Genomic DNA, 26,423 nt, shown 5'->3' on the forward strand with positions numbered 1-26,423 from the left:
CCCAGCTCGATTGTTCTTTTGTTTTCTGTCACCTACCGTAGTATTGAGACGTGTGGACCCTTTCTGTTCGATTTATTTCAGTTGTGGTGGAAGGTGCGGACCAGAGGTAAGATTGGGGTACCCTTTACACCCCACCACGTAGGATTCCTCTGTTATACACACTAGGATTATTGGTTGGTGCCACCCATGTAGTTCTGATAACGTTTTTTAGTAGAAAAGATAGTTAGACTTTGTTTGTTGTTTTTTTATATGGCAGTGTGTTAGCCAGGACTAGTTTTGTTTTATTGCTTTCATTTATTTGGCACAACCACGTGGTCCAAATCTTCCCCACTGTTTTTGTTTTGAGATTTTTGTTTAGTTATCTTTTGTATTTCAATAAATATTTAACTTTTGTTACACCAGACTTGAGCATTGTATTGTGTTTGTCCCTGATTTTCCCCTGGACACACCTTGGGACGTAACAAAGAACAAGACGAGAAGAAGAAGAACTTTGGACCCTGACGTCATGTCCGTGACAACCAGTGTGCTTCCTCTGCCAGCTGTCTCCTTCGTGTCGACTCGTCCTTGTTTATCCTGTTCCCGTCTCTTCTCCTCCATGAAGCGGTGAAATTAGTTTAAAATGAAACCGAAGAAACTACACGTCCTGCTTCTGTGGATCCTGGTTAGCTCCGGCGTGATTGAGGCTATCGAACCCATCAGCACGACGTTAGCAGTCGGCGCCGCCACGGCACTGACCGGCTTTTTAGCTAGGTACTATTCCCAAGAGGGCTGTCGACCCCAGTGGATTTCTTTCAACAGAACAGGTAACACACGCAGCCAACACACTGCTAGCCGCCATTCACGTCTCTTTTGTACGGTGTGCACAACTTAACAGCTCAAATCTTGCTAATCAGCAGCGTTCAAGATCAATGTTGGCTTAGCAGTTGTGTCAGCTACATGCTAAGCTAGATGTACAAGTACACAAACGGACCAAATGCTAACTGCAATTGTTTAAATTGCTCAACTCAAAAAATGCTCAAAACATTTAAGGGTGGTATGGGAACTAGGTGTGATCGTCACATGTTTATGACATATGCGGAAGTGCCCCGATTTAAAGCAAGCGGCTGGTCTGCAAGGTTTTTTTTTGTTTGTTTGTTTTTTTTAGAACAACTTTATTGAATCTTGCATTGTTAACACAATAGAAACGTATGAAAAAAAAAATGACATACTCAAATTGTACAAATATAAATCTTATGATAATATAAACTTAGAGTCACACCTCCAGCAAACCATCTATAAAAATAAAAAGACACCTTCTATACCATTCACATGACAAGGGAGAACAAACAAGTTTGACAGAACAACACAAAAAAAACAACAAAAAATAAAATAACATAAAATAACAGGGACTCGGCTCATCTGAAGTGTTATCATAAGTTTATGCAGTTTTTTAGCCTGGGCATTCTCTACCTTAATAAGACAGCTTTGAAACGGCGAGAGTTCATTTTTAAGTGCAGACCATGTGGGGGAGGACTTAGCAAATCGACATTTATGTATATAATATTTTGTTGCTATAATTAACCAAAAATTCATCCTTTTTATTTTTGAGGATTACACCCATCTGAATGTTTTGACATGAAAAGAAATCAACAGGTTGTGAAGAGATTTCCATAAATTCTGAGCCAATTCACACTCATAAAACAGGTGTTCTGTTGTTTCAACATTAGTGTTACAGATATGACAATTGTCTACCTCAAATTTGAATCTTTTCTTTACAAATTCGTTAGAGGGATATATGTTATTTATTGTCTTAAAGTGTAGGCTACTTCCTTAAATTTAGGGGGAATTGGATATTTTAAGAATTTTGTTCTAATTGAAGATATTTCAGATTTGTTATAACCGAGAAAGAAAAGTGTGCTTCTTGTTCTACCTGGGTACATAATGTTTACAGGAGTTTGATTAAGGAATTTATTATTACATTTTGCATCAACCAGGTCCACATAATCAATTTTAATTTTGTGTAGTCTTGGTGATGCAATGTTCAATAAATTATTCTTTATTGGGCCCTTGGAATGTTCTGTGTTACTTTGTTGTAATCCACAATTGAGCAGTCAATATTATATTTAGAATTAAATTCCTCTGTTTCAAAAATATTACCATTTTCATCCAATATATGTACAATTGACCATATTTGAAATTCCATAATGAAACATTGTGGGGACTGAAGTTATGTTTGAACATCAGTTTCCACTGTAACAAAACCTGTTGATGAAAGGTTGAGAGTTTTATAGGCAGTTTAGATATTTCAAAGTCACATGCTAATAAGAATTCAATACCTCCCACTTTATCAAAGATATATGTCGGTAAGGAGAACCATATCTCTTCGCCGTTCCTCAAAAAGGATTGGAGCCATTTAATTTTCAATATCCCATTCATAATTTCAAAGTTGATTGCCTTTATGCCAGCTTCCTCATAATTTTTCAACAGATCCCCTTTTCTAATGTAGTGATGTTTTATTTTTCCAAATAAAATTAAAATTGATTCTATTAATTTCTTTAATTAGCTTTGGAGAAATAGCAAGAGAGTAGGATGGATAGATTAGTCTAGAAATAGATTCAATCTTGGTTAACATCTTGGATGCAAGTATAGTTGGCACTTGCACTGAAAATGAACATTAAAGAGTTGATTTGGCTATTGATTGTTATCTATCTTCTCAGATAAAGTTGATGTAAAGTACATTTTGAGTCTTTTCTGTTTAAACTGTCACCTAAACGAATTTGTCTGAATTTGTGGCTTAAAAAAAATATATGTGTGACCGCCACAGCTAAACACTGCGAGAAAGTTACTCCTGTCACATGTTTGCATCCACTAATCCTGCTGACTTTCCACTGTGAACTCTACAGGTCTCAAGACTGACCTGGAAAGCAAACTATTTGGGCAGCACATTGCGTCGGACGTCATCTTAAAAGCTGTGAACGGATTCATGAGCAATGAGAACCCGAAGAAGCCGCTGGTGCTCTCCCTGCACGGATGGACCGGGACAGGGAAGACCTATGTTAGCAAGATGGTTGCTGAAAACATTTACAAGGAGGGAATGGGCAGCAAATTTGTTCATTTCTTCACGTCCACACTTCACTTCCCACACCCGCATCACATTGCCACCTATAAGGTATGACGTGCCATCCATGTTACTCTCCGTTTAAACGCGGTGATGCTGTTCTATGTCAGTTTCATTCGTTGCTCTTCCTCCTCAGACTCAGCTACAGCAGTGGATCAGAGGCAACGTCAGCAGCTGTGAACGCTCCATGTTCATCTTTGATGAGATGGACAAGATGCATTCTGGTTTGATTGACAGCATCAAGCCATACCTGGACTACAATGATAACGTGGATGGAGTTTCATACCGGAAATCAATCTTCATCTTTCTCAGGTAAAAAAAAGCTGAAATAATATCAGGGTAGAGGATGCATTGTGGGCTAATGCTCCAGCGTGGGTTTCAAGGGCTCGATTTGGATCCAGGCTTTTAAAATACTTTGATTTGTTTACGTTCTCTGTCTAACACCACAGACCAAAATGCACGTCTTTGTAAACTCAGGAAGACTGTTATAAACAAAGATGGTTGACCGACTCAAAACTTCCAGTTAACAAAACAACTTTCAAACGTGATATTTGTGGCGTGGTACAGACAAGTCAGTTTTGTTTAAATACCTTCCTCCTATTGTGTTAACACGACTTGTAGCAGTGCAGCTTGGAGGTTGGAAACGAAAAGTGGCAGCAGTAGTTGGCCAGTCACAGCATGCCGTGGGTTTGAGTCTGGAATTATTTGTTTTTCTGACGCGGCAAGACACCTGCCAGCGTCGGACAGGGTGTGGTGGGACAGGATTTACAAAGCTATTAAACCAAACATTAAACCTTTTGTTTTTGTCAGTTTCTAACACGTTGCCTGCCTCTAATCTTTCACCTAGTAATGCTGGAGGGGAGAGCATCACTCAGACAGCTTTAGATTTCTGGAAAGCCGGACGCACTCGAGAGGAGATAGAGCTCAAAGACCTTGAAACGGCAGTCTCTACGTCAGTGTTCAACAACAACAACAGTGAGTGTAGATTACATGAAGTCTTGTGCAGTTGTCACTCATAAACTTTACCACAGAATAGTTATTTTTACTCTGATAATGTCTTCCTGCAGGTGGCTTTTTTCGCACAAGTTTGATCGACAGGAGCGTAGTGGACATTTTCGTCCCGTTCCTGCCTCTGCAGTACGAACATGTGGTCCAGTGCACCATGGCCGAGATGAAAGCCAGAGGTCTTCAGCCGAATCGGGGCATAGCAGACAAGGTGTCCAGAAATTTAGTCTACTTCCCCAAATTTGAAAGGGTGTTCTCGGTAAAAGGCTGCAAGACGATAGAGAGCAAGCTGGACTACTACACATAATGTGGGCACACGAAGGACGCTATGTTCGGTCACTGTGAGCACTTTTTAAAACTCTCAGCCAAATGACTAAAGAGAGGAAGTTGAGCTTATATATCAGGAAACCTTCTCCGAGGTTGCGTCTCACTTACACTGAATGAAGAGGCTGATGAACGGGCCGGCGCCAGCGGGGTGAAAAAGTTTGGAATGCTAGCCTTTGTAACTGATTAGGGAGCTTGATGTCCACTTTTATGTCTCGAAGACGGTTTAAAGGCATCTTAATGAAAGGAAACACATGCCTTCGTTTTAAATTTTTTGCCTTTTTTTTGTTATTTTATTTCAACGTCCACTGTACATATGATTCCATTAGCAGTCAAAGATGGACTTTATAAGCCTATTTTAGAGATGGCCTAAATCTTGCCAAAGTCAGAAACCTCCTGTTTATATGTATCATATGAAATCAACGTCAGACATGTTTTCTGTACTGACAGCTGATATTTTTTTAGACCATTACAAGTCAGAAAAAGGCGTCTTGCCTGTAAACACCACAAGCAAAGCAAATCGCAAATCTGATGAACGCTTCATATTACGTGAGTTTCTTCATTCATTCATTGTCTATAACGGCTTGTCCTCTGGAGGGTTGCGGGGGGTCTGGAGCCTATCCCAGCTGTCATTGGATGAGAGGCGGGGTACACCCTGGACAGGTCGCCAGTCTATCGCAGGGCTAACGCAGAGAGACAGACAACCATGCAAAAGTTTCTTGCTGCAACGACAACAAAAAAAATATGTTAAGAACATCGTGCACTTTTGCAGTGTTTGTTTTTATGGTAACTTAATTGTCTTGGTAAGAAGTGTAAGATTTGTTATTTGTTTTGTCAGCTACAGACAGAGCTCTGACTGAAATAAGAGTTGGGAAATAATCAAATAACGTGCAAAACCCAACTGTGCAAAGTGCAAGTTCAGGTCCAAGGATAAAATAGAGAAGAGCGTGCAATGGTTTTAACATCATGTGGTAGATGTTGCAGGAGGGCATGAATCTGAAAATGAGTTGGAGAATAGCAGAGAGAGGTCTGTTCTGTTTTAAGACTAACTAGAATTAAATCATGCATACCAGACTGTTAATGTGCTACAAATGGAGTCACTAAATTTCAAAACTGGTTTATGGATGATTTTATTCTAGATGTGTCCTCTACCTGTTCTCAGGTATGAAGCCTAGAAATACAGTATATATACTGCAAATTGCTTCCTGCCCCCTTCTCTTTTCTACCCATTCGCTCATTATCTCAATAGAAAAGTAAAGTAAATGCTTGACTGTTGTCTGGGTAATGCTGCATGTACAGGTGAGTCAGTGTAATCTCTGCCGCTACCTCCCAATGCAATGTACAGCTGACCTAGACATTACTCAGTTTACAGAGCCATAAAGTGGTGAGATCAAATTGAGTCTGTTGAAGTTGACAACTTTTTGTTTTTTTATGTTTCTTCTTAGGGCATAACAAAGCTTCCCATAGTTTTAGTAATTAACAGTTGAAGGTTGTCTTTATCCAATCCAATCCAATCCACTTTATTTATATAGCACAATTTAAACAAACACAAGGTTACCAAAGTGCTTTACAACATAAAATAGAATAAAACAAAATAAATAACACAATAGAAACAATAAAAAACACAATAAAAGATTAAAGTAGTAAAAATATGCACATATACACATAAAGTAAAATCACATAAAATCAACATAAAATCAACACTCTACATGGTGTTAAAAGCCAAAGAAAAGAGGTGGGTTTTAAGAAGGGATTTAAAATGAGACAGTGAGGAGGCCTGCCTAATGTGCAGCGGCAATTCGGTCCACAGTTTTGGCGCTGCAACCGCAAACGCTCGATCCCCTCTGAGCTTAAGCCTAGCTTTAGGCACCATCAGGAGCAGCTGGTCAGCTGACCTGAGAGATCAGCTTGGGGTATAGGGATGCAGCAGCTCAGAGAGGTAAGTTGGGGCAAGGCCATTCAAGGCTTTAAAAGCAAATAAAATAATTTTAAAATGGATCCTAAAATGGACAGGCAGTCAGTGGAGTGAAGCTAAAATGGGTGAAATGTGCTCATACTTTATGGACGTCACAGCGTGCTTTTCCCAATAAGCTCTGCCATTGCTCGCTTCTTGATAGGGCTGCATGGTTAATAATTTTTTAATTGATTTAGCAGGCAGATCCACAGCGTCAAACCAAGCACTCATCTTTCTGATTTTCAACAAATCACAAGACTACAGTAACGATTTAAAGCGAATGTACCATCACAGTAAAACAAGAAGAGTGTGATATGCTTCTGCGTACAACTTATAAATGTAAATGTCTTATAAATGTCAAGAATCATGACAACTGTGACTGTTAATTCTTAGAGAAGAAAATATACGATCTTCTTGGTTAAACATGTGGTGGTGACTGTTTTCAGCAGCTACTCATCTGCTTTACTTTTCCAATGTAAAGCAGAAGTTTGAGAAAAGAAAAAGAACAATATCTGATGTCATATCAAGTTTATCACCCCTTAGTTTTTCCTTTGAGTGTCATTTTTGCTTTTTCTTTTTTTTTTAAGCTGCAGAACCGCAGTGAATTTAGTTTTAAGTTGGATATTCGACAGACATTCGCTCTGGGTAAACTGCGACTCCAATCAAGCCACTCCAACATTTAAGTTCACCCATACTACAGATTGTATGGTAAACACACGGAGATAGAAGATGGCTACAGCGTGTATCGACTTCCGGTTTTCAAAATAAAAATGTGGGATAATTAAAGCAGAGATAATGTGTGTTTAAAGCTATTGAGAAGGTATTGGGCTAAAACAAGAGGTGTATCTCAAGCAGCCAGTATAGTGACATGATCCAACATTGATTTGGAGTCAATAGATCACATGACCTGGAAGCTATTGAGCTAAAATGCTAATATTTACATATAAAAATTTATATAAAATATTCAGAGATTTACAATGTCAAAAAAAGAGGTGTATCTCATACAGCTAGTAGAGGACTATGATCCTACACTGATTTGTAGTCAATTCATCACATGACCTGGAAGCTATTGAGCTAAAATGCTAATATTTACATAAATTAATTAATAAAAAGTATTCACAGATTTCAAATGTAAAAAAAAGTGGTGTATCCCATGAAGCTAGTGGAGGAGTATGACTCCACACCGATTTGGAGTCAATATATCACATGACCCGGAAGCTATTGAGCTAAAATGCTAATATTTACATATAAAAATTAATCAAAAATATTTAGAGATTTCAAATATAAAAAACAGAGGTGTATCTCATGCAACCCATGGAAGACTATGATCCCACACTGATTTGGAGTCAATAGATTATATGACCTGGAAGCTATTGAGCTAAAATACTAATATTTGCATATAAAAATTAATAAAGAATATTTAGAGATTTAAAATGTAAAAAAGAGACCGCATCGTGTAAGGGCATGTTTATCGTGTTCATCCAGAGCTGCCACTTTTATTTTCTGCTGGACTGTTTTAGATTATTCCGATTATTGGCCGGATTTGGAGAAAGTTTTATTTTACAGCTGTCATGACCTGGCTCAAAAGGCCACAACAACCATGAGACAAACCAGTAATTTAACCAAACAATATTTTATTCATTCATTAAATCAACTTAATGTGCCAAATCAAGGATCAACATGTGAGATGTGAAAGTCAGTAAATCAGTGGTGTATGATGGGCATGAGTGAAGGATGTGTGCAAATGTTGTAAAGTGTAAAGGCAAACAAACAAACAAAAGGAATGGAACCAAAGAGTGGTGTGATGTGCCTGGGAAGAAGAGCAGTGAGAGACTGATTAGACAGGTATGCCTTTTTGTAACCTGGGCACACTTGGCACCAGAGGTGCTCCAGATTACATTATCAGCTGCCTGCAGGAGAGACAAACAGTGGTTACTCTCACAGGTGACACCAGGGGTCATCACACAGCGGAAAACATACACACTGATCAGGCATAACATTATGACCTAATTGTACTTGTGGTACTTTCTAAGTACTTACTTAACTCTAACTAAACATGAAATAGAATGTCATTGCCCATTTTTAATCATTTTACTTTAAAAATCATAAATAAGTCTCTCATGCTTTCCATATCTGCTAGAATGACTGGATATCATCAGAATAGCTGGACGACAGGCTGGACTGGACAACAAACATGGACACACTCCACAGGAAAGGACAGAGCCGTCTGTACTTCCTGAGAAGGCTGGGGTCCTTCAACGTCTGCAAAAAACTGCTGCAGATGTTTTACCAGTCTGTGGTGGCCAGCGTCCTCTTCTATGCTGTGGTTTGCTGGGGAGGAGGCAGCAAGAAGAGGGACGCTGCTCGACTGGACAGACTGGTGAGGAGGGCTGGCTCAGTGGTGGGCACAGAGCTGGACTCTCTGGTGACAGTGGCAGAGAGAAGGACCCTGGACAAACTGCTGTCCATACTGGACAACGCCCACCACCCTCTGCACAACACCTTCATCAGGCAGAGGAGTGTGTTCAGTGGCAGGCTGCTGTCTCAATCCTGCTCCACCAACAGACTGAAAAACTCTTTCGTCCCCCTGGCCATCAGGCTGTACAACAGCTCTCAGTGATGGCAGGAGACACAATAGACAATGGACAAATCTTTTGCACCTACTTACTGGACACTCTGTCATTTACCATGTCTGTCTACCTCTGCTACATCTGGTGACTGTGATTTTCATTCATTTTTTCCCATTTGTAGCGCTCATATTTATAAAAAAAAAACAAAAAAAACAAAACCTACTTCTACTGGTCACTTTATATTTCTAACAGGTCACTTTATATTTTTAACATAGTTTATAGTTGTATAAACATTTTATTTCTATTCACTTTCTATTTTTTATATAGCTTTTGTATTTTATGTTCAATGTATGTAACTGCTACTGGATGCTTGAATTTCCCTCGGGATTAATAAAGTATCTATCTATCTATCCATCTATCTATCTAAATCCAGTATGCACAGATAGACGTTGTCCACTAGGTGTCACTAATGTGGCACAATAAAAGTCATAGACACCGATCAGGCATAACATTATGACCGCCTTCCTAATATTGTGTAGGTCTCCCTTGCGCCTCCAGAACAGTTGTGACTCATCAGAGAATGGACATGGGTCTTCAGAGGGTGTCCTGTGGTGTCTGGCAACAGAATGTTGTTAGTTGGGGGGGCTGAGGGGCCTCTGTGGATCATCCCACAGATACTTGATCAGTTTGGGATCTAGTGAATTTGGAGGCCAGGTCAACACCTTGTGATGTTCTTCATGTTTTTTTAGTTGGGGTGGGGGTGCCTGGTCTGGTCTAGGTGGGTTCTACATGTCTAAGTAACAACCACATGAATGAATGCCAGGTCCAAAAGTTTCCCAGCAGAACACTGAATTGTCACCCCAGCAGAACACTGAATTGTCACAAGATGGTCAATGTTATTTACTTCTCGCTGTAAATAAAATAGACAGTAAATGAAGGACGGTCTCAATGAGCTGAATTTCCATAGTTAAATTAACTTAATTGTTAATAGGTTCGTAGTTTAGGGCTTCCGTAACTATGAGCCTTTGAAATATCTATCTATTTAAATATCTAGATAAATCTGGTGCCTTTGATAGGCCACGTGACGCCTTAAAGGTCACAGAACATGTCGCACTCACGCATGCGCGCACGCGCCATGTTACTCTCTGTCAATAAATTAATAAAAATCAATACAAACATTTCTTATTCATTTGTGTTTTCATTTATTTCCTTGTTTATATACAGACCTCTCGAAAATCATAATCACAGTTATTATTTTTTTATATATTCAGTCATTTAAATTTTAGATAAAAATACCAATAATATATCATACAATATATATACAAATGATTAATTCTTTATGGGACCGTATTATATCTCTCCATAAATAGTCTGTTCCAAATTCGAAATTAGTAGTAGAAGAAGAACAACATGAAGAACAAGACAAGAAGAAGAAGAACTTTGGACCCTGACGTCATGTCCATGACAACCAGTGTGCTTCCTCTGCCAGCTGTCTCCGTCGTGTCGACTCGTCCTCGTTTATCCCGTTCCCGTCTCTTCTCCTCCATGAAGCGGTGAAATTAGTTTAAAATGAAACCGAAGAAACTACACGTCCTGCTCCTGTGGATGCTGGTTAGCTCCGGCGTGACTGAGGCTATAGAACCCATCAGCACGACGTTAGCAGTCGGCGTCGCCGCGGCGCTGACCGGCTTTTTAGCTAGCTACCCGAACATTTTGTACTATTTCCACGAGTGCTGTCGACCCGAGTGGATTTCTTTCAACAGAACAGGTAACACACGCAGCCAACACACTGCTAGCAGCCATTCACGTGTCTTTTGTAAGGTGTGCACAACTTAACAGCTCAAATCCTGCTAATCAGCAGCGTTCAAGATCAGTGTTAGCTTAGCAGTTGTGTCAGCTACATGCTAAGCTAGATATACATGTACACAAACGGACCAAATGCTAACTGCAATTGTTTTAATTGCTCAACTCAAAAAATGCTCAAAACATTTAAGGGTGGTATGGGAACTAGTTGTGTCCGTCACATGTTTATGACGTATGCGGAAGTGCCCCGTTGTAAAGCAAGCGGCTGGTCTGCAAGGTTTAGCGCGGTTTTGTCTTGTTGTGATGCCGGTTTTACCACACAAAAACGACTAATGTCACAAATTAGTCGGCTCCGACAATGAAAGCGGCACGTATACTTTTGTTGTTGCGCATTTTTACGACAGCCACTGTGCTGGTGAACGCGTTTGAACCGTTCACAACTGTGGTTGTGGGTGGCTGTTTGGCAACTCTGGGGCGGACGATATACAATTATTTGCATGAAAGCTGCGATCACAGATGGATAGCTTTCAACGCAACAGGTGAGCATGTGCATTATATAGTATGAAGGCAGTAAGGACGAGTACACACGGCTGTAAGACTTTCTGTTGTTGTTTGAAACCGAAACGTAACTGGGAGAATACGACGTGTCCTTTTAACGTGTGGCCTCTCCAGGCACCTGTAAAAGCGATTTAGGTCGCTTTCATGGTCTGTCTCAGACCCCCCTTCAATTAATGCCTAAAAAAAACAAGTTAGGTATATAATTATATTCACTGGAGATTGCTCTGCTGTGTAGGATTTAGATTAAAACGTTTATTTGTCTATAAAATGGCAAAGTTGTGTATTTCCATAGCCTGCTTTGTTAGATTTTCACTTTACTGTCATATGAAATAAAGAAAACCTGCAAATTGTCTCAGTTGAGAACTTGGACGCAAGTATAGTTGGCACTTGTGCTGAAAATGAACATTAAAGAGTTGATTTGGCTATTGAGTGTTATCTATCTTCTCAGATAAAGTTGATGTAAAGTACATTTTGAGTCTTTTCTGTTTAAACTGTCACCTAAACGATCTGAATTTGTGGTTTCCAAATATATGTGTGACCGCCACAGCTAAACACTGCGAGAAAGTTACTCCTGTCACATGTTTGCATCCACTAATCCTGCTGACTTTCCACCGTGAACTCTACAGGTCTCGAGATTGACCTGGAAAGCAAACTATTTGGGCAGCACATTGCGTCGCGCATCATCTTAAAAGCTGTCAACGGATTCATGAGCAATGAGAACCCGAAGAAGCCGCTGGTGCTCTCCCTGCACGGATGGACCGGGACGGGGAAGAACTATGTTAGCAAGATGATTGCTGAAAACATTTACAAGGAGGGAATGGACAGCAAATACGTTCATATCTTCACGTCCACACTTCACTTCCCACACCCGAGTCAAAATGTCACCTATAAGGTATGACGTGCCATCCATGTTACTCTCAGTTTAAATGCGGTGACGCTGTTCAGTGTCAGTTTCATTCGTTGCTCTTCCTCCTCAGACTCAGCTGCAGCAGTGGATCAGAGGCAACGTCAGCAGCTGCGAACGCTCCATGTTCATCTTTGATGAGATGGACAAGATGCATCCTGGTTTGATTGACAGCATCAAGCCATACCTGGACTACTATGATAAGCTGGATGGAGTTTCATACCGGAAATCCATCTTCATCTTTCTCAGGTAAAAAAGCAGAAATAATATCAGGGTAGAGGATGCATTGTGGGCTAAATTTGGATCCAGGCTTTTAAAATACTTTGATGTGTTTACCTTCTCTGTCTAACACCACAGACTAAAAAGCACGTCTTTGTAAACTCAGGAAGACTGTTATAAACAAAGATGGCTGACCGACTTAAAACTTCCAGTTAACAAAACAACTTTCAAACGTGATATTTGTGGCGTGGTACAGACAAGTCAGTTTTTTTTAAATACCTTCCTCCTATTGTGTTAACACGACGTGTAGCAGTGCAGCATGGAGGTTGGACACGAAAAGTGGCAGCAGTAGTTGGCCAGTCACAGCATGCTGTGGGTTTGAGTTAGACTTGTAGTCAAGACCGCCTAAACCGAGACCAAGACACTACCAAGACCAGAGAGTATCAAGACCAAGTCAAGACCAAGACCAAGACAGACCAAGTCAAGACCAAGACTAGTTCAGCTCGAGACTGAGACCAAGACCGAGACCAAAAAAAAAAAAAGTTATTTGCCATTTTGCATTTTCCTCCTGTCAGCCAACAAACTCGTGTGTATTGTTGATAAAAAATGAAACCAATCTTAACGGAAAATACACTTCTACTCTATAAGGTCTGATGTTGTTCTCTACAGAATCTGTAGCCTAAACCATTTTGCCGCTGTAGTGGCATGATAGGCTCATAGGGCCACACAGAAGAGGACTTAAGTCTTAACCATACATACCACATCCAACATTTAATAAAATAAAATATATAATAATAAAATAAGGGTGCATTGCATGTTGATCATGTAGGCACGAGAGGGATTAAGCCTGTGTGTGTGTGTTCTCACGGTCACGGATTGACAGACTGTGTGCAGCGACACCGTACCGTTTTAGTGCAATTTTGCATGCTTTATTTTTTTTTATGGCGCATTGTTTTCTGCGTCCTGATTGGCTAAGGGACTGTAGACCATTGTCAATCAATCTCCTTGTAAGGTGCCTCTTGTAAAGTACAGAATGCGTTCAGGTTGCCAAATTTACATATACAGTATCTTTGATCGCTGGCAGTGTGACTGAAGTGCGGTATGTTTGCAAGTTATTGAGAAAAGTATATAAAGTGTGTAGTGAGGGGTTTTGCAACCTTAAAACATTTCTAATCATTGTAAAAAATAAAACGGACTACTTCGCGGATTTCGCCTATTGCGAGTTATTTTTAGAACGTAACTCCCGCGAAAAAAGGAGGGACCAATGATAATGATATCAAAAAAAAAAACTGTGCCTGCCTGGATATTATAGGTTACAAATCCCTTCGAGACCGCTCGGCCAGTCCGAGACATTGCGAGACCGAGAGACCCGAGACCGAAGACTGTCGAGGCCGTGACAAGACCAAGACCACAAAAAAGTGGTCTCGAGACCAAGACCAGTCTCGAGAACTACAAGTCTAGTTTGAGTCTGGGATTATTTGTTTTTCTGACGCGGCAAGACACCTGCCAGCGTCGGACGGGGTGTGGTGGGACAGGATTTACAAAGCTATTAAACCAAACATTAAACCTTTTGTTTTTGTCAGTTTCTAACACGTTGCCTGCCTCTAATCTTTCACCTAGTAATGCTGGAGGGGAGAGCATCGTTCAGACGGCTTTAGATTTCTGGAAGGCCGGACGCAATCGAGAGGAGATAGAGCTCAAAGACCTTGAAACGGCACTCTCTCTGTCAGTGTTCAACAACAACAACAGTGAGTGTAGACTACACGAAGTCTTGTGCAGTTGTCACTCATAAACTTTACCACAGAATAGTTACTTCTACTCTGATAATGTCTTCCTGCAGGTGGCTTTTTTCACACAAGTTTGATCGACAAGAACCTGGTGGACTTTTTCGTCCCGTTCCTGCCTCTGCAGTACGAACACGTGGTCCAGTGCGCCATGGCCGAGATGAAAGCCAGAGAGCTTCAGCCGGATCGGGACGTGGCGGACATAGTGGCCAGAGATTTAGTCTACTTCCCCAAATCTGAAAGAGTGTTCTCGGTAAAAGGCTGCAAGACGATAGAGAGCAAGCTGGACTACTACACATAATGTGGGCACACGAAGGACGCTATGTTCGGTCACTGTGAGCACTTTTTAAAACTCTCGGCCAAATGACTAAAGAGCGGAAGTCGAGCTAACTGAGAAAGGTCTCCCTGTCTGACCCGGCGAAGGTGATATCAGGAAACCTTCTCCGAGGTTGCGTCTCACTTACACTGAATGAAGAGGCTGATGAACGGCCCGGCGCCAGCGGGATGAAAAATTGATAAGTTTGGAATGCTAGCCTTTGTAAATGATTAGGGAGCTTGATGTCCGCTTTTATGTCTCGAAGACGGTTTTGTTTTCCCAAAGGCATCTTAATGAAAGCTGTCCTTTTGTCAGCGACACTGTCACTGTTGTTTTTATGGAAACACATGCCTTCGTTTTTACTTTTTTGCCTTTTTTTGTGTTATTTTATTTCAACGTCCGCTGTACAGATGATTCCATTAGCATTCAAAGATAAACCTATTATCGAGATGGCCTAAAGCAGAAACCTCCTGTTTATATGTATCATATGAAATCAACGTCAGATATGTTTTCTGTACTGACAGCTGATATTTTTTAGACCATTACTCAACCTGCATTAGGGCACTGCAAGTCGGAAGAAGAAATTAATACTAATGGCATTGTGTAGGACGGGTGGATTGTTTAACAGGTTAAAAATAATTGTTAAAAAAAGTGACTGTTGTTTCCCGATTTTGCTGAATGATTTCTCTCAAAGCGCGATACTGTCAGTAGGATGTGTGTCTTTAAAGAGGAGGACGTGCGAAGGCATTGTCAGAGAAGAGAAATGGGTCTGTTGGCTTCTTAAGACCTGACGGTTTGTAAGGATCGGGTGCACTACTACAAGAAAACGTGTCCCATACAACTGCTTATTGTTACCTCGGACTGTGAACGACTGATGTCGATGGGATGAAAAGGAGGCGTGTTGGCTGTAAACACCACCAGCAAAGCAAATCGCAAATAAAATATCATGTTTTCTTCTCACTCTGTCTGATGAACGCTTCATTTTATGTGAGTTTCTTCATTCAGTCATTAATTTTCTGTAACCGCTTGTCCTCTGGAGGGACGCGGAGGGGCTGGAGCCTATCCTAGCTGTCATTGGACGAGAGGCGGGGTACACCCTGGACAGGTCGCCAGTCTATCTCAGGGCTAACACAGAGACAGACAACCATGCAAAAGTTTAATGCTGCAAAATAAAAAAGAAAAAGTTAAGATGTTTGTTTTTATGGTAACATAATTGTCTCGTTAAGAAGTGTAAGATTTGTGATTTGTTTTGTCAGCTACAGACAGAGCTCTGACTGAAATAAGAGTTGGGAAATAATCAAATAACGTGCGAAACCCAACTGTGCAAAGTGCAAGTTCAGGTCCAAGGCTAAAATAGAGAAGAGCGTGCAATGGTTTTAACATCCTGTGGTAGATGTTGCAGGCAAGGCTTGTTGTGAAGTTGCAGGAGGGTATGAATCTGAAAATCAGTTAAAGAATAGCAGAAGAGAGGTCTGTTCTGTTCTAAGACTAACTAGAATTAAATCATGCATACCAGATTGTTAATGTGTTTAATGTGCTACAAATGGAGTCACTAAATTTCAAAACTGGTTTATGGATGATTTTATTCTAGATGTGTCCTCTACCTGTTCTCAGGTCTGAAGCCTAGAAATATATTTACTGCAGATGGCTTCCTGCCCCCTTCTCTTTTCTACCCATTCGCTCATTATCTCAAAAGAAAAGTAAAGTAAATGTTTGACTGTTGTCTGGGTAATGCTGCATGTACAGGTGAGTCAGTGTAATCTCTGCTGCTGCCTCCCAATGCAATGTACAGCTGACCTAGACATTACTCAGTTTACAGAGCCATAAAGTGGTGAGATCATATTGAGTCTGTTGAAGTTGGCTGATTATTAATATGGACAACTTTTTGTTTTTTTATGTTTGATTTTAGGGCTGTTGCTTCACAGCATAACAAAGCTTCCCATTGTTTTAGTAATTAACAGTTAAAGGTCGTCTTTATGGACGTCACCGCGTGCTTTTCCTGACAAGCTCTGCCATTGCTCGCTTCTTGACAGGGCTGCATGGTTAATCATTTTTGAATTGATTTAGCAGGCAGATCCACAGCGTCAAACCAAGAACTCTCACAAGGCCGTTTCAACAAATCACAGGACTACAGTAACGATTTAATGGGAATGTACCATCACAGTAAAACAAGAAAAATGTCTGAGTGTGATATGCTGCTGCGTACAACTTATAAAATGGCCACATGCATGTTCCTGTTTGAGCCCTCAAGCCTATAAAAGGACCATGATTGAGGTTTATAATGTCAAGAATCATGACGACTGTGAACTTAATTTTCTTAGAGAAAAGAAATATGCAATCTTCTTGGTTAAACATATCTGAATCTTCAAGGTGGTGACTGTTTCCAGCAGTTTACAGAAGTTTGAGAAAAGAAAAAGAACAATATCTGGTGTCATATCAAGTTTATTTATATCAAACACAGTAATCACCCCTTAGTTTTTCCTTTGAGTGTCCTTTTTTCTTTTCTTTTTTTTCAAGTTGCAGAACAGCGGCGATCTTCCTGACAGTCCGGCGAACTGAAGGCTGTCGCTCGTCACCTCTTTGATGTAATTAACCCTCTTAATGTAAATTAAGAGTTAACGGGAACAGTTCATTAGGCAGGTCAAGAGTCTTATACCAGCAGAACTGCGTTAATGCAGCCGTCGTTCTCTGGGTTATTTGTCACCTGGGCGTATTTACCTGGGAAGTAAAAAACAAACCTGTTAGCTACAGTTTTATCCAACATTTATACCTTTTATTTAAAAAAAACAAAAAAAACGTGTGCACTAGTTTATTCAGAAATATGTAGCAGTCTTAATCAAAGCCTTTAATCCTTAAAACTGGAAGTTTTAGTACATTTAGTGTTTGACACAGGCAACAGTTAAACTGAGGTGATGTAAATAAACTCACCAATACGTTTATAGACTCATAAAGATGTAAGAACTCACCCCAGATAACCTTTCCTCCTTGTGTGACGAGGCCCAGCTCGCTGACATTAACCTCTATGACTGTTCCTTTCGTGATGACTCCCAGGGTGGTGTAAAGGGGTGAGGAAGGGTTCTTCTTCACTCCCAGGATGGGAAGGCAGAACGTGGCTTTCAGCTCTGGATGTGTGACGTGAGCCTTCTTAAAACGCAAACCCTAAAAAACGCCGAACAATTAGAACAAGATTACTAACTACATGATGTTACAGATTAATAAAAATGCAGAATGTGACATGACAGATAAAACACTTACCATGGGTCTGATGAAACGTTCGTATTTAGGAGGTTTACGGGTGAAGCCATCGCCGACGAAGCAAACTTTTGTGACCATTCTCTTCCAGGCTTTCTTCTGCCTCTTTCCAGTTTTGATAACTTTAAGAACTTCTGTCTCTCCTTGGGCGCGAACTTTTGGCAGAGGTACCTCCCATTTGCCCTAAAAAAAAAAAAAGCATAACACTACATGTTAACAAATGTTATTTCCACACAACTACAACACCACCATTAAATAGTCAGATGAAATTAAGGAAGTGGATACTTACAGCTTTCTCTTTCCTTTTCTGTTTGATCATGTTGGAGAGGACCTTAGCGCGAGACTGTCCCTCTCTGTCCAGCAGGTAGGCTGGCACTGCTCCCTCTGGGGTCTTGTCGTCATTCTTCTGTTTGGTCCTCCTCTGTTCGTGCATTTTAATGCTGTAAAGACACAAGTCAGAATAGTTTTAATGTTTGTTGTGCACAGTCTTTCTATACGAGTTCTTCTCCTTCTATACTCACGTCTTCTTCATCTGGATCTTCTCTGCGTGTCTCTGTTTGTGGTACAGTTTGGCCTTCAAACCGATCATCTTCCTGGCTTTGTGGGAGCGCTCGTGAGCCTCACGGCTCTCCTTCTTCCTCTTCCTCTCATGGTGGTCCAGGCGGTAGCCATGCCGCTTGCGGTGCAACTCAATGTGTTCGTTCTGGGGCTACAAAAGAATCACCAAACACACAGTTCTGTTAAAACTGATTGCCAACATACAATAAGAGCAAATATTTCATTCAGTGCAGAGGTATTTCTTTTCCAATTTCAAGTAAAAACTATGGATTGATATGACCTTATGGTGTGTTTAATGGTGAAAGCTTCAGAAGATGATCAGGAAATGCGTTTTTCATATTTTACATTTTGAATTTATGGAGAGGATAATAAACTAATTTAATGTAACTCAAACACAATGTTTAACACCACTTTTACTTCAGGTTTGGTTATTTATCTATTTAAAATTGTACTGTTGATTATCAATCAATCAATTTATTTACAATTTACAACGTTTTTAGTGCTAAATGTGAAGGAGAGATGAAATAATAATAATAATAATAATAATAATAATAAATACATCCCTTGCTAAATAAGTCAGAATTTGGCATCCTATTATTTCATAGTTTTACATGACTTAACGCCAGAGAAAATAATTATTATTCACACTTGAACTATATTTAAATTGATAAAGTTTTGACATTTCAGCGAGTAATTCGTGGCCGTTCATTTATTTAAAACCGAGCACCACCCCGAATGGATGTTTAACAAGTAAGAAACATTTTTTGACAAATTTATTGTTCAGGGCAAATAGTTTTTTTATGCAAAATATATTTTTTAAAAAAAAACTATGAGCAGAGCAACATGTCACTCCGCCACATGTTCCCAAATGCTAACGCTAGCACAATATGCTAACGTGCTAAACTCCCATATAGTAGTTGAAAAACTCGATTTAAAGAGAATGCCTTCTTACCATCTTGTGTCCGGGGAGTTAAGTGTTACGGAGAATGCGTCGCCGCTGGTAACGGGTGGTAAAGACGCAGAAATATTCGGTGTTTTTTGTTTCAGGCTGGGGCGCTCAGATGTTGTTTTCCCCGTAGCCGATACTTAGAGGAAGTACGTCACCCTTCAGTTACGACTTGTCCGTCGCTTAAATGTGACCGGCTTTGATGTAAAATCACGATTCGGACATATTTTAAATATAAAGACGCGTTTTATAACATAAAAAATATATAATATATATAAAAACTGTATAATACAAATATATACATGGCGTTAAGGCTTTCAAAAAACATATTAAATGATTTATAGTCGACAATATTCGCGGAAACACATTAACGTTCGCACCCGGAACTATACATCACATATTTCAAGGTGTCCTAGGGATGTATTTTGGAGCTGGACTTTGTAACGTGACTTTGGACACATTCAGAAATGAATCAGTTGTATAAGGCGTTTAAATGTTTTCGGTCGTAGATAATTTTCTTATAAGTTTAAGTTTACATTTATCTGTATTTTTTTCCGAGTCTGCGTCCAGTCTTCAGTCCAGCATGGCTCAAGCTTTGACTGTTAGAGAGGAGGTTGGAAGATAAACAGACGTTAGAGATGTCTGTTACAGCCTTGCGGACGTTTAGGGGGATGATTTGGGTAAGATATCATTTTTCCCTAATCGTGATGAATTGTGTTAGTTTCATGCTGACTTCATGACAAGGTTTGTCGTCCGCAGGGGAAGTATTTATTAACTGCAGGGCTGCGGGGCTGCAGATGTAGACTGGGCTGTCATGCTAGGAGACATTATGGCTTCCTTCCAGGTACGTTATTTATTTATTTATTTATTTATTTATCAATCCTCATACCCTGTTTGAAAATAGTTACGTTGTTACTTAAGAGGCTAAAGTGTCCTCTTCAAAAACCCCACAAAAATTGTATATTTTTTCCATTTTTTTCAAAAAAATAAATCTTTTAATCATCTTCATTCCTGATCATGAATACCAAATGTTCTATAAGTTCTAGTTCTGTTGTTTCTGCTCATTAAACAATAAGCTGCACCATTTAGTAGCTGGCTTTTGAACAAATGATCTTCATCCTCAGGGGAGCTTCCCTTTGCTGACATGAAAATGTAGATTTTAATATTTAAATTTCTTCCTGAGCACAGAAGTCTGTTTGAGAAAAACAAATCAGATCCAAACATCTGCAAATGAAGTATATAACATAAGACTTAAAACTCTTTCTGTTGCCGTTTCCAAGACTAAGAATGACATGTGCTCTTTTGAGAAATTGCCTGGCTGTGACTATTTCTTACATTGTAAATAATTCAAACTACTAAAGAAGTCAGTTCTACTTCCCTGCTCCATGTTTTCTGTCACAGACGATGTCAAATCACTGCGGGCTCTGGTCAACCCTGACATATCCAAGTAAGTCACTGCCTCGTGCAGCTGTTTCATAACATCCTCCGCAGATCCAGTTTTGTTTCAGGATCAGTTTTAATCCGCGTCTTCCGCCTACAGGATCAGAAACATCGGCATCATGGCCCACATTGACGCAGGGAAGACCACAACCACGGAGAGGATGCTTTATTATTCTGGCTATACGAGGGCGTTAGGAGGTGTGTATGAAAAAATGATGCGTAAACATTGTTTTTATTTCCCGTGACAGTTTATTTATGTTTATTTATGTCTGTCGCGTTTGCCTCTGTCTCTGCCGCTTTTAGATGTGGACGATGGGGATACAGTCACAGATTTTATGGCTCAAGAGAGGGAGCGTGGCATCACCATACAGTCAGCAGCAGTCACGTTTGATTGGAAGAGTCACAGAATTAACCTTATAGACACTCCAGGTAAAACAATTTCTCTGTCCAGCAGGTAGGCTGGCTCTGCTCTCTTGGGCGTCTTATCATTATTCTTCTTTTTAGTCTTCCTCTGATCAAGACATGAAATGCGACTGCGTGCTTACAGGACACGTGGACTTCACCCTGGAGGTGGAGCGGGCTCTTCGTGTCCTGGACGGGGCTGTTGCAGTGTTTGATGCGTCCGCCGGCGTCGAGGTCAGCTAGCTCCCTTTTTCTTTTTCTTTTTTTTTACCATTCACAAATCAGTTTCTTTTCTATTTAACTCAACGCTTCTGTTGCCTTCAAAACGCCACCAGGCTCAGACTCTAACCGTGTGGAGACAAGCAGAGAAGCACCACGTCCCCTGCGTTTGTTTCCTGAATAAGATGGATAAGCCTGCAGCAGAGTGAGTTACGTGAATAAAACTAGTTTTAGTTTACTTTGCTTTTATAAAACTAAAAAGTTTACTTTATTTTGTCCCTCACAGCTTAAGTTTCTCCATTGAGAGCATAAGACAGAAGTTGAAAGCCAATCCAGTCCTCCTGCAGGTAAGGCACAATTAAAATAAGATAATATCTGTTGATGGAGGGTAACTATTACATCCTTTTATTTATCCCACAGTGGGATGTACATAATATCAGGCAGCTGATTTAATAATGTGACTTATCATTATATGATGGACATTTTTTTTTTTTAATTATTTTAAAAGAAGTATTAAAATCAGTCAAAAACCTTGAAAACTAGAGATATCCTCTTTTTAATTCATGCATTCCATGCCAAAACCTGCAGCCTACCTTACCCACAATGCATCCTGGCCACAGACAGTTTTCATTTCATCAGATTTTGCACTGATCCCTCTTTACACATCTTTTTTTTTTGTAGTAACACTCCTAAAGTCCTGTGAATCTGTGGCGTTTCCTTAAATTAAAAAATATATTATTTTAGAAAATAATTTGTAATTGAAAACCAAACTACACATGTGTACACTGTGTATTTTACTTCTCTCCCGTTTCACAGATTCCCGTCGGCTGTGGTAAGAACTTCACAGGCGTGGTCGACTTGTTAACGAACCAGAAGCTGATTTGGAAGATCAGGTCCCTCGGAGACGACGGACGAACGTTTGAAATCAAAAATCTGGAGCGGTCTGATGATCCAGAGCTCCTGCAGACGGTCAGCGAGGCCAGGACGGCTTTAATAGAGCAGGTATTGAGGTCACAACATTCCCATTTACACCGGCGATGCACGATGATGAGTTTTAAATAATGACATTTTAAGGTGTTCCAGATTGTTTTTTTGCCTGGGTTGATATTCTGCTCTGACTCACAGGTTGCTGATCTGGACGACGAGTTTGCAGAACTGTTGCTCACAGATTTCAGCGACAACTTTGATGCTGTCCCCTCCATCAAAGTAAATATTCCACTGCAATGCACCACAGCATAACTCTGGAAAGCAGCACTCTAACTTGTGAATTAACAGTGTTCATTTAACGTGTCCTCAGCTACAAGAGGCCGTGCGGCGGGTGACTCTGGCCCGTAAAGGCGTCCCCGTGCTCTGCGGGAGCTCTTTGAAAAACAAAGGTGTCCAGCCTCTTCTGGATGCCGTCACCGCCTACCTGCCTGCTCCCAACGAACGACACCATGACCTGGTGTGAGTGAACTCTTTATGTCTGACCCGTGATCCAAATATCACAGTAGACCGTGTTATTTCAGGTCATATTTCTCTTTCACTTTCACACTTTTTTAGTTTGCTTTACAGAACCACCACGGCCACGAAGCACTTCCTTTAAAGGAGGACAGTCTGCTGGACTGTTAAATATTATTCAGATTATTGGCCAGATTTGGAGAAAGTTTTATTTTGCAGTGGAAAACATACACTCTGATCAGGCATAACATTATGACCACCTCCCTAATAGTATTTATAATACTTCCTTAGTACTGAACTCTAACTAAACATAAAATAGAATTTCACTGCCCATTTTTAATAATTTTACTTAAAAAACTTAAAATCAAATTAATCTCATGTTTTCCAGATCTGCCAGAATGACTGTATGAATAAATCCAGTATGCACAGATAGATATTGTCCACTAGGTGTCACTAATGTGACACAATAAAAGTCATATACACCGATCAGGCATAACATTATGACCACCTTCCTAATATTGTGTAGGTCTCCCTTGTGCCTCCAAAACAGTTGTGACTCATCAGAGAATGGAGATGGGCCTTCTGAGGGTGTCCTGTGGTGTCTGGCAACAGGATTTGTTAGTGGGGGGGGGGGGGCTTTGAGGGGAGGGGCCTCTGTGGATCATCCCACAGATACTTGATCAGTTTGGGATCTAGTGAATTTGGAGGCCAGGTCAACACCTTGTGCTGTTCTTCATGTTTTTTTGAGTTGTTCCTAAAGTGGTCAATGTTATTTACTTCTCCTGTCAGTGGTCATAATGTTGTGGCTGATCGCTGTAAATCAAATAGACAGTAAATGAAGGACGGTCTCAATGAGCTGAATTTCCATAGTTAAATTAACTTATTGTTAATAGGTTTGTAAAACTGATTAGTAAATATCTTTTTTTTCTCCCCGTCCATCGTCCAACAGACGCTGGTACAAAGACGACTTATGTGCTCTGGCCTTTAAAGTTCTCCATGACAAGCAGCGCGGTCCTCTGGTGTTTCTTAGGATCTACTCTGGTACTCTGAAACCGCAGACGGCCGTCCATAACATCAACAGGAACAGCTCGTACGTTGACTCACTAACCTCCGACCATCAGCGCGTCCGCGGCGCCGCAGACTAACAAACTGTTTGTGTTTGCAGTGAGAGGATGAGCAGGCTGCTGGTGCCGTTTGCAGATCAGCACGTGGAAATCCCCTCCATCACAGCGGGAAACATCGCACTAACCGTTGGACTGAAGCAGGTGGAGTATAATGCACCATATTAACGTTTGGCTTGATTTAATTTTCTCCCCTTAAAACATTTTTCTTCTGCTTCTTTTCCTTCAGACCGTCACAGGAGACACCATCGTCTCATCCAAGGCGTCGGCAGCAGCTGCAGCCCGTCGAGCTCAAGAGGACGCTGGATCAAGGAAGACGAGCGGAGAACATCCCGGCGTCATCCTCTCAGGAGTGGAGGTCCCCGATCCCGTCTTCTTCTGCACCATAGAGCCCCCCTCCATGGCCAAACAGGCTGGTCAGTCACATATTAAAGACATGCATGAACATTGCTACTGCTCACCAGCAGCCCTGTGGTCTCTCACTTATATTTTTATTTTTCCCCCCTTCCTGAAAGATCTTGAAAATGCGCTCAACTGCCTCCAGAGAGAAGACCCCAGCCTCAAAGTCAGAGTTGACCCTGATTCTGGTCAGGTAATGACTATCATCAGATTAACTTCTATCAGAGCGTCCAGCAGATTGACGTCGGCTAAACTCACCTTCACTCCTCAGACCATCTTGTGCGGGATGGGAGAGCTGCACATCGAGATCATCCACGATCGGATCAGGAGGGAGTACGGCATCGAGACTTACCTCGGACCCCTGCAGGTGGCTTACAGAGAGACCATCCTCCACGAGGCCTCCGCTACAGGTGCGACGCCGACCCTTAAACATGTACGCTGGGACGTTCCTGTCCAAATCTCTGCTCCTGAGTTAACACGCTTCATCATTTAGACACACTGGACCGGACGGTGGGGGAGAGGAGGCATGTTGTGACGGTGGAGCTGGCCGTCAGACCTGCGGATGCGGGGGCTTCGTGTGAAGTAGCCTTCGCGGAAGAATTAGAGGGACGGCTGTCACCAGAACTGAAAGATGCAGTGAACAACGGAGCACGCAGCTCATACCTGCAAGGTAACACTGACTTAAACTCTTTACGTTACTTTCTTAAAGCCTCTAATAAAGAAACTAGATATTTCCTGGTCACATTAAATATTCATGTCTATAAACGACAGGGAAAAGAATCAGGCGTAACGTTATGACCACCTTCCTAATATTGTGTAGGTCTCCCTTGTGCCTCCAAAACAGTTGTGACTCATCAGAGAATGGACATTAGTTGGGGGGGGGGTCTTTGAGGGGAGGGGCCTCTGTGGATCATCCCACAGATACTTGATCAGTTTGGGATCTAGTGAATTTGGAGGCCAGGTCAACACCTTGTGCTGTTCTTCATGTTTTTTTTAGTTGTTCCTGAAGTGTTTTTGTGTGTGTATCTGTGTCAGGCTGCATCCTGCTGGTTTTAATGTTGTGGCTGATCGATGTATATAGATTTGGGTCACAGAGATAAAGAGAGAACAAAGTATCACATGACGACAGTTCAGTCACACACACTAATCTGAATGACACACATTAGAGAAGATAAACAGAAGCTTAAAACTATAAAACTGTTTTTATTGAGCAACAAAAATAAAAGTCAGCCATAGAAACAAAATAAAAACCTGTTTTGCACCAGACTTTATTCCTAAACACACTTCTGATAAATACGTTTGCTTCCTCCTCCAGGTCCACTGCTAGGTTACCCTTTACAAGGCGTGTCTGCGCTGATCCAGAGCATTGGCATGGAACCGGGGACGTCTCCCGCCATGGTGTCCGCCTGCGTGTCTCGCTGCATGCTGAAGGTAAACCGCTGCCCGTTAACGTCGAACCCGCAGACTCCAAAAAAGCCACAGCTGCTTTTTTCTTTTTTTATTTCCTCCGCAGGCCCTGAGGCTGGCGGGAGGGCAGGTCCTGGAGCCGGTCATGTCGCTGGAGGTCACCGTCGGAGAGGAGCACCTCAGCTCGGTGCTGGGCGACCTGGCCCAGAGACGGGGAACGGTCAGGGACATCCAGAGTCGGCACGACGACAAGGTGCTGCTGGCGATCGTGCCTCTGGCTGAAATGATGGTGAGGGGACGCTCAATTTAAACTTTTCTTCTTCTTCTTCTTCAGACTAGAATGATTTTAAAAACGTCTTCTTGTTCAGGGTTATTCCACCAAGCTGCGAACGCTGACGTCCGGAAATGCCACCTTCTCCCTGGAGCTCGACACCTACGAGGCCATGAACCCTCAGGAGCAGAACACCCTCGTTAAACGGATGGCCGGTCTGCTGTGATCCTCTGTGCTCAGCACTTTCGGAACCAAAAGCCAGTCTGAAAAAAAGCCACCAGGCATGCTGCGGCATGGGGGACGTGAACGCACCAAGACACATTGACATACGAGTGTCCTGAACCACATTGAAGGGCCGCCTACTTGACAGGCAACAACAAACGTGACCTCAGCTCTCATTTGTTCCCTTTCTGTTCTTCCTCTTATTTAAATTT

The 26,423-nt window shown here is 41.2% G+C and overlaps 4 protein-coding genes across 5 annotated transcripts; 3 read left to right on the forward strand and 1 right to left on the reverse strand.

Moving 5' to 3' along the window:
* Positions 1-619: 619 nt before the first annotated feature.
* LOC311508072 (torsin-1A-like) lies at positions 620-4,739 on the forward strand (the record flags this gene model as incomplete). The annotated part of the gene is made up of 5 exons (XM_084572701.1): positions 620-803; positions 2,883-3,148; positions 3,234-3,409; positions 3,945-4,072; positions 4,165-4,739. 5 exons carry the CDS (start codon positions 620-622, stop codon positions 4,407-4,409), a joined length of 999 nt encoding a protein of 332 aa, XP_084428827.1. The 3' UTR covers positions 4,410-4,739.
* Positions 4,740-10,303: 5,564 nt separating this feature from the next.
* LOC311507668 (torsin-1A-like) lies at positions 10,304-15,494 on the forward strand. 2 transcript variants are annotated; one of them, XM_084572102.1, is made up of 5 exons: positions 10,304-10,718; positions 11,938-12,203; positions 12,289-12,464; positions 14,055-14,182; positions 14,275-15,494. In XM_084572102.1, the coding sequence occupies exons 1-5, from the start codon at positions 10,520-10,522 to the stop codon at positions 14,517-14,519; spliced, it is 1,014 nt and encodes a 337-aa protein (XP_084428228.1). In that variant the 5' UTR covers positions 10,304-10,519; the 3' UTR covers positions 14,520-15,494. The 2 variants fall into 2 exon arrangements, with proteins under 2 accessions (XP_084428228.1, XP_084428229.1); XM_084572103.1 differs by lacking the exon at positions 10,304-10,718 and adding an exon at positions 10,868-11,292.
* A 1,466-nt stretch (positions 15,495-16,960) lies between these two features.
* nsa2 (NSA2 ribosome biogenesis homolog) lies at positions 16,961-19,438 on the reverse strand. The gene is made up of 6 exons (XM_084571684.1): positions 19,297-19,438; positions 18,308-18,495; positions 18,076-18,226; positions 17,790-17,969; positions 17,501-17,693; positions 16,961-17,252 (listed from the first exon to the last, which is right to left on the reverse strand). The coding sequence occupies exons 1-6, from the start codon at positions 19,297-19,299 to the stop codon at positions 17,185-17,187; spliced, it is 783 nt and encodes a 260-aa protein (XP_084427810.1). The 5' UTR covers positions 19,300-19,438; the 3' UTR covers positions 16,961-17,184.
* A 416-nt stretch (positions 19,439-19,854) lies between these two features.
* Positions 19,855-26,295, forward strand: gfm2 (GTP dependent ribosome recycling factor mitochondrial 2). The gene is made up of 20 exons (XM_084572534.1): positions 19,855-19,970; positions 20,050-20,134; positions 20,692-20,737; positions 20,831-20,928; positions 21,034-21,159; positions 21,278-21,366; positions 21,468-21,556; positions 21,638-21,698; positions 22,168-22,353; positions 22,477-22,557; positions 22,649-22,797; positions 23,741-23,881; positions 23,957-24,056; positions 24,142-24,328; positions 24,428-24,504; positions 24,583-24,721; positions 24,805-24,981; positions 25,627-25,742; positions 25,825-26,007; positions 26,087-26,295. Exons 1-20 carry the CDS (start codon positions 19,929-19,931, stop codon positions 26,213-26,215), a joined length of 2,301 nt encoding a protein of 766 aa, XP_084428660.1. The 5' UTR covers positions 19,855-19,928; the 3' UTR covers positions 26,216-26,295.
* Positions 26,296-26,423: the final 128 nt, after the last annotated feature.

This window comes from Chelon labrosus (assembly GCF_963514085.1).
Source record: "Chelon labrosus genome assembly, chromosome: 22".
NCBI classification, from domain to species: Eukaryota; Metazoa; Chordata; class Actinopteri; order Mugiliformes; family Mugilidae; genus Chelon; species Chelon labrosus.

What these genes read in the sequence shown, in the direction of transcription:
- gfm2 (XM_084572534.1), top strand. Translation starts at nt 19,929, where the DNA reads ATGTCTGTTACAGCCTTGCGGACGTTTAGGGGGATGATTTGG. An exon ending in ATGCTGTCCCCTCCATCAAA is followed by an intron (nt 22,558 to 22,648) that starts GTAAATATTCCA and finishes ACGTGTCCTCAG; the next exon opens with CTACAAGAGGCCGTGCGGCG. An exon ending in CTCCATGGCCAAACAGGCTG is followed by an intron (nt 24,329 to 24,427) that starts GTCAGTCACATA and finishes CCTTCCTGAAAG; the next exon opens with ATCTTGAAAATGCGCTCAAC.
- nsa2 (XM_084571684.1), bottom strand. An exon ending in AAGATCCAGATGAAGAAGAC is followed by an intron (nt 18,227 to 18,307) that starts GTGAGTATAGAA and finishes GTGTCTTTACAG; the next exon opens with CATTAAAATGCACGAACAGA. An exon ending in AGGAGGAAAGGTTATCTGGG is followed by an intron (nt 17,253 to 17,500) that starts GTGAGTTCTTAC and finishes TTTACTTCCCAG; the next exon opens with GTAAATACGCCCAGGTGACA.
- LOC311507668 (XM_084572102.1), top strand. Translation starts at nt 10,520, where the DNA reads ATGAAACCGAAGAAACTACACGTCCTGCTCCTGTGGATGCTGGTTAGC. An exon ending in GTCAAAATGTCACCTATAAG is followed by an intron (nt 12,204 to 12,288) that starts GTATGACGTGCC and finishes CTTCCTCCTCAG; the next exon opens with ACTCAGCTGCAGCAGTGGAT. An exon ending in TCCATCTTCATCTTTCTCAG is followed by an intron (nt 12,465 to 14,054) that starts GTAAAAAAGCAG and finishes TCTTTCACCTAG; the next exon opens with TAATGCTGGAGGGGAGAGCA.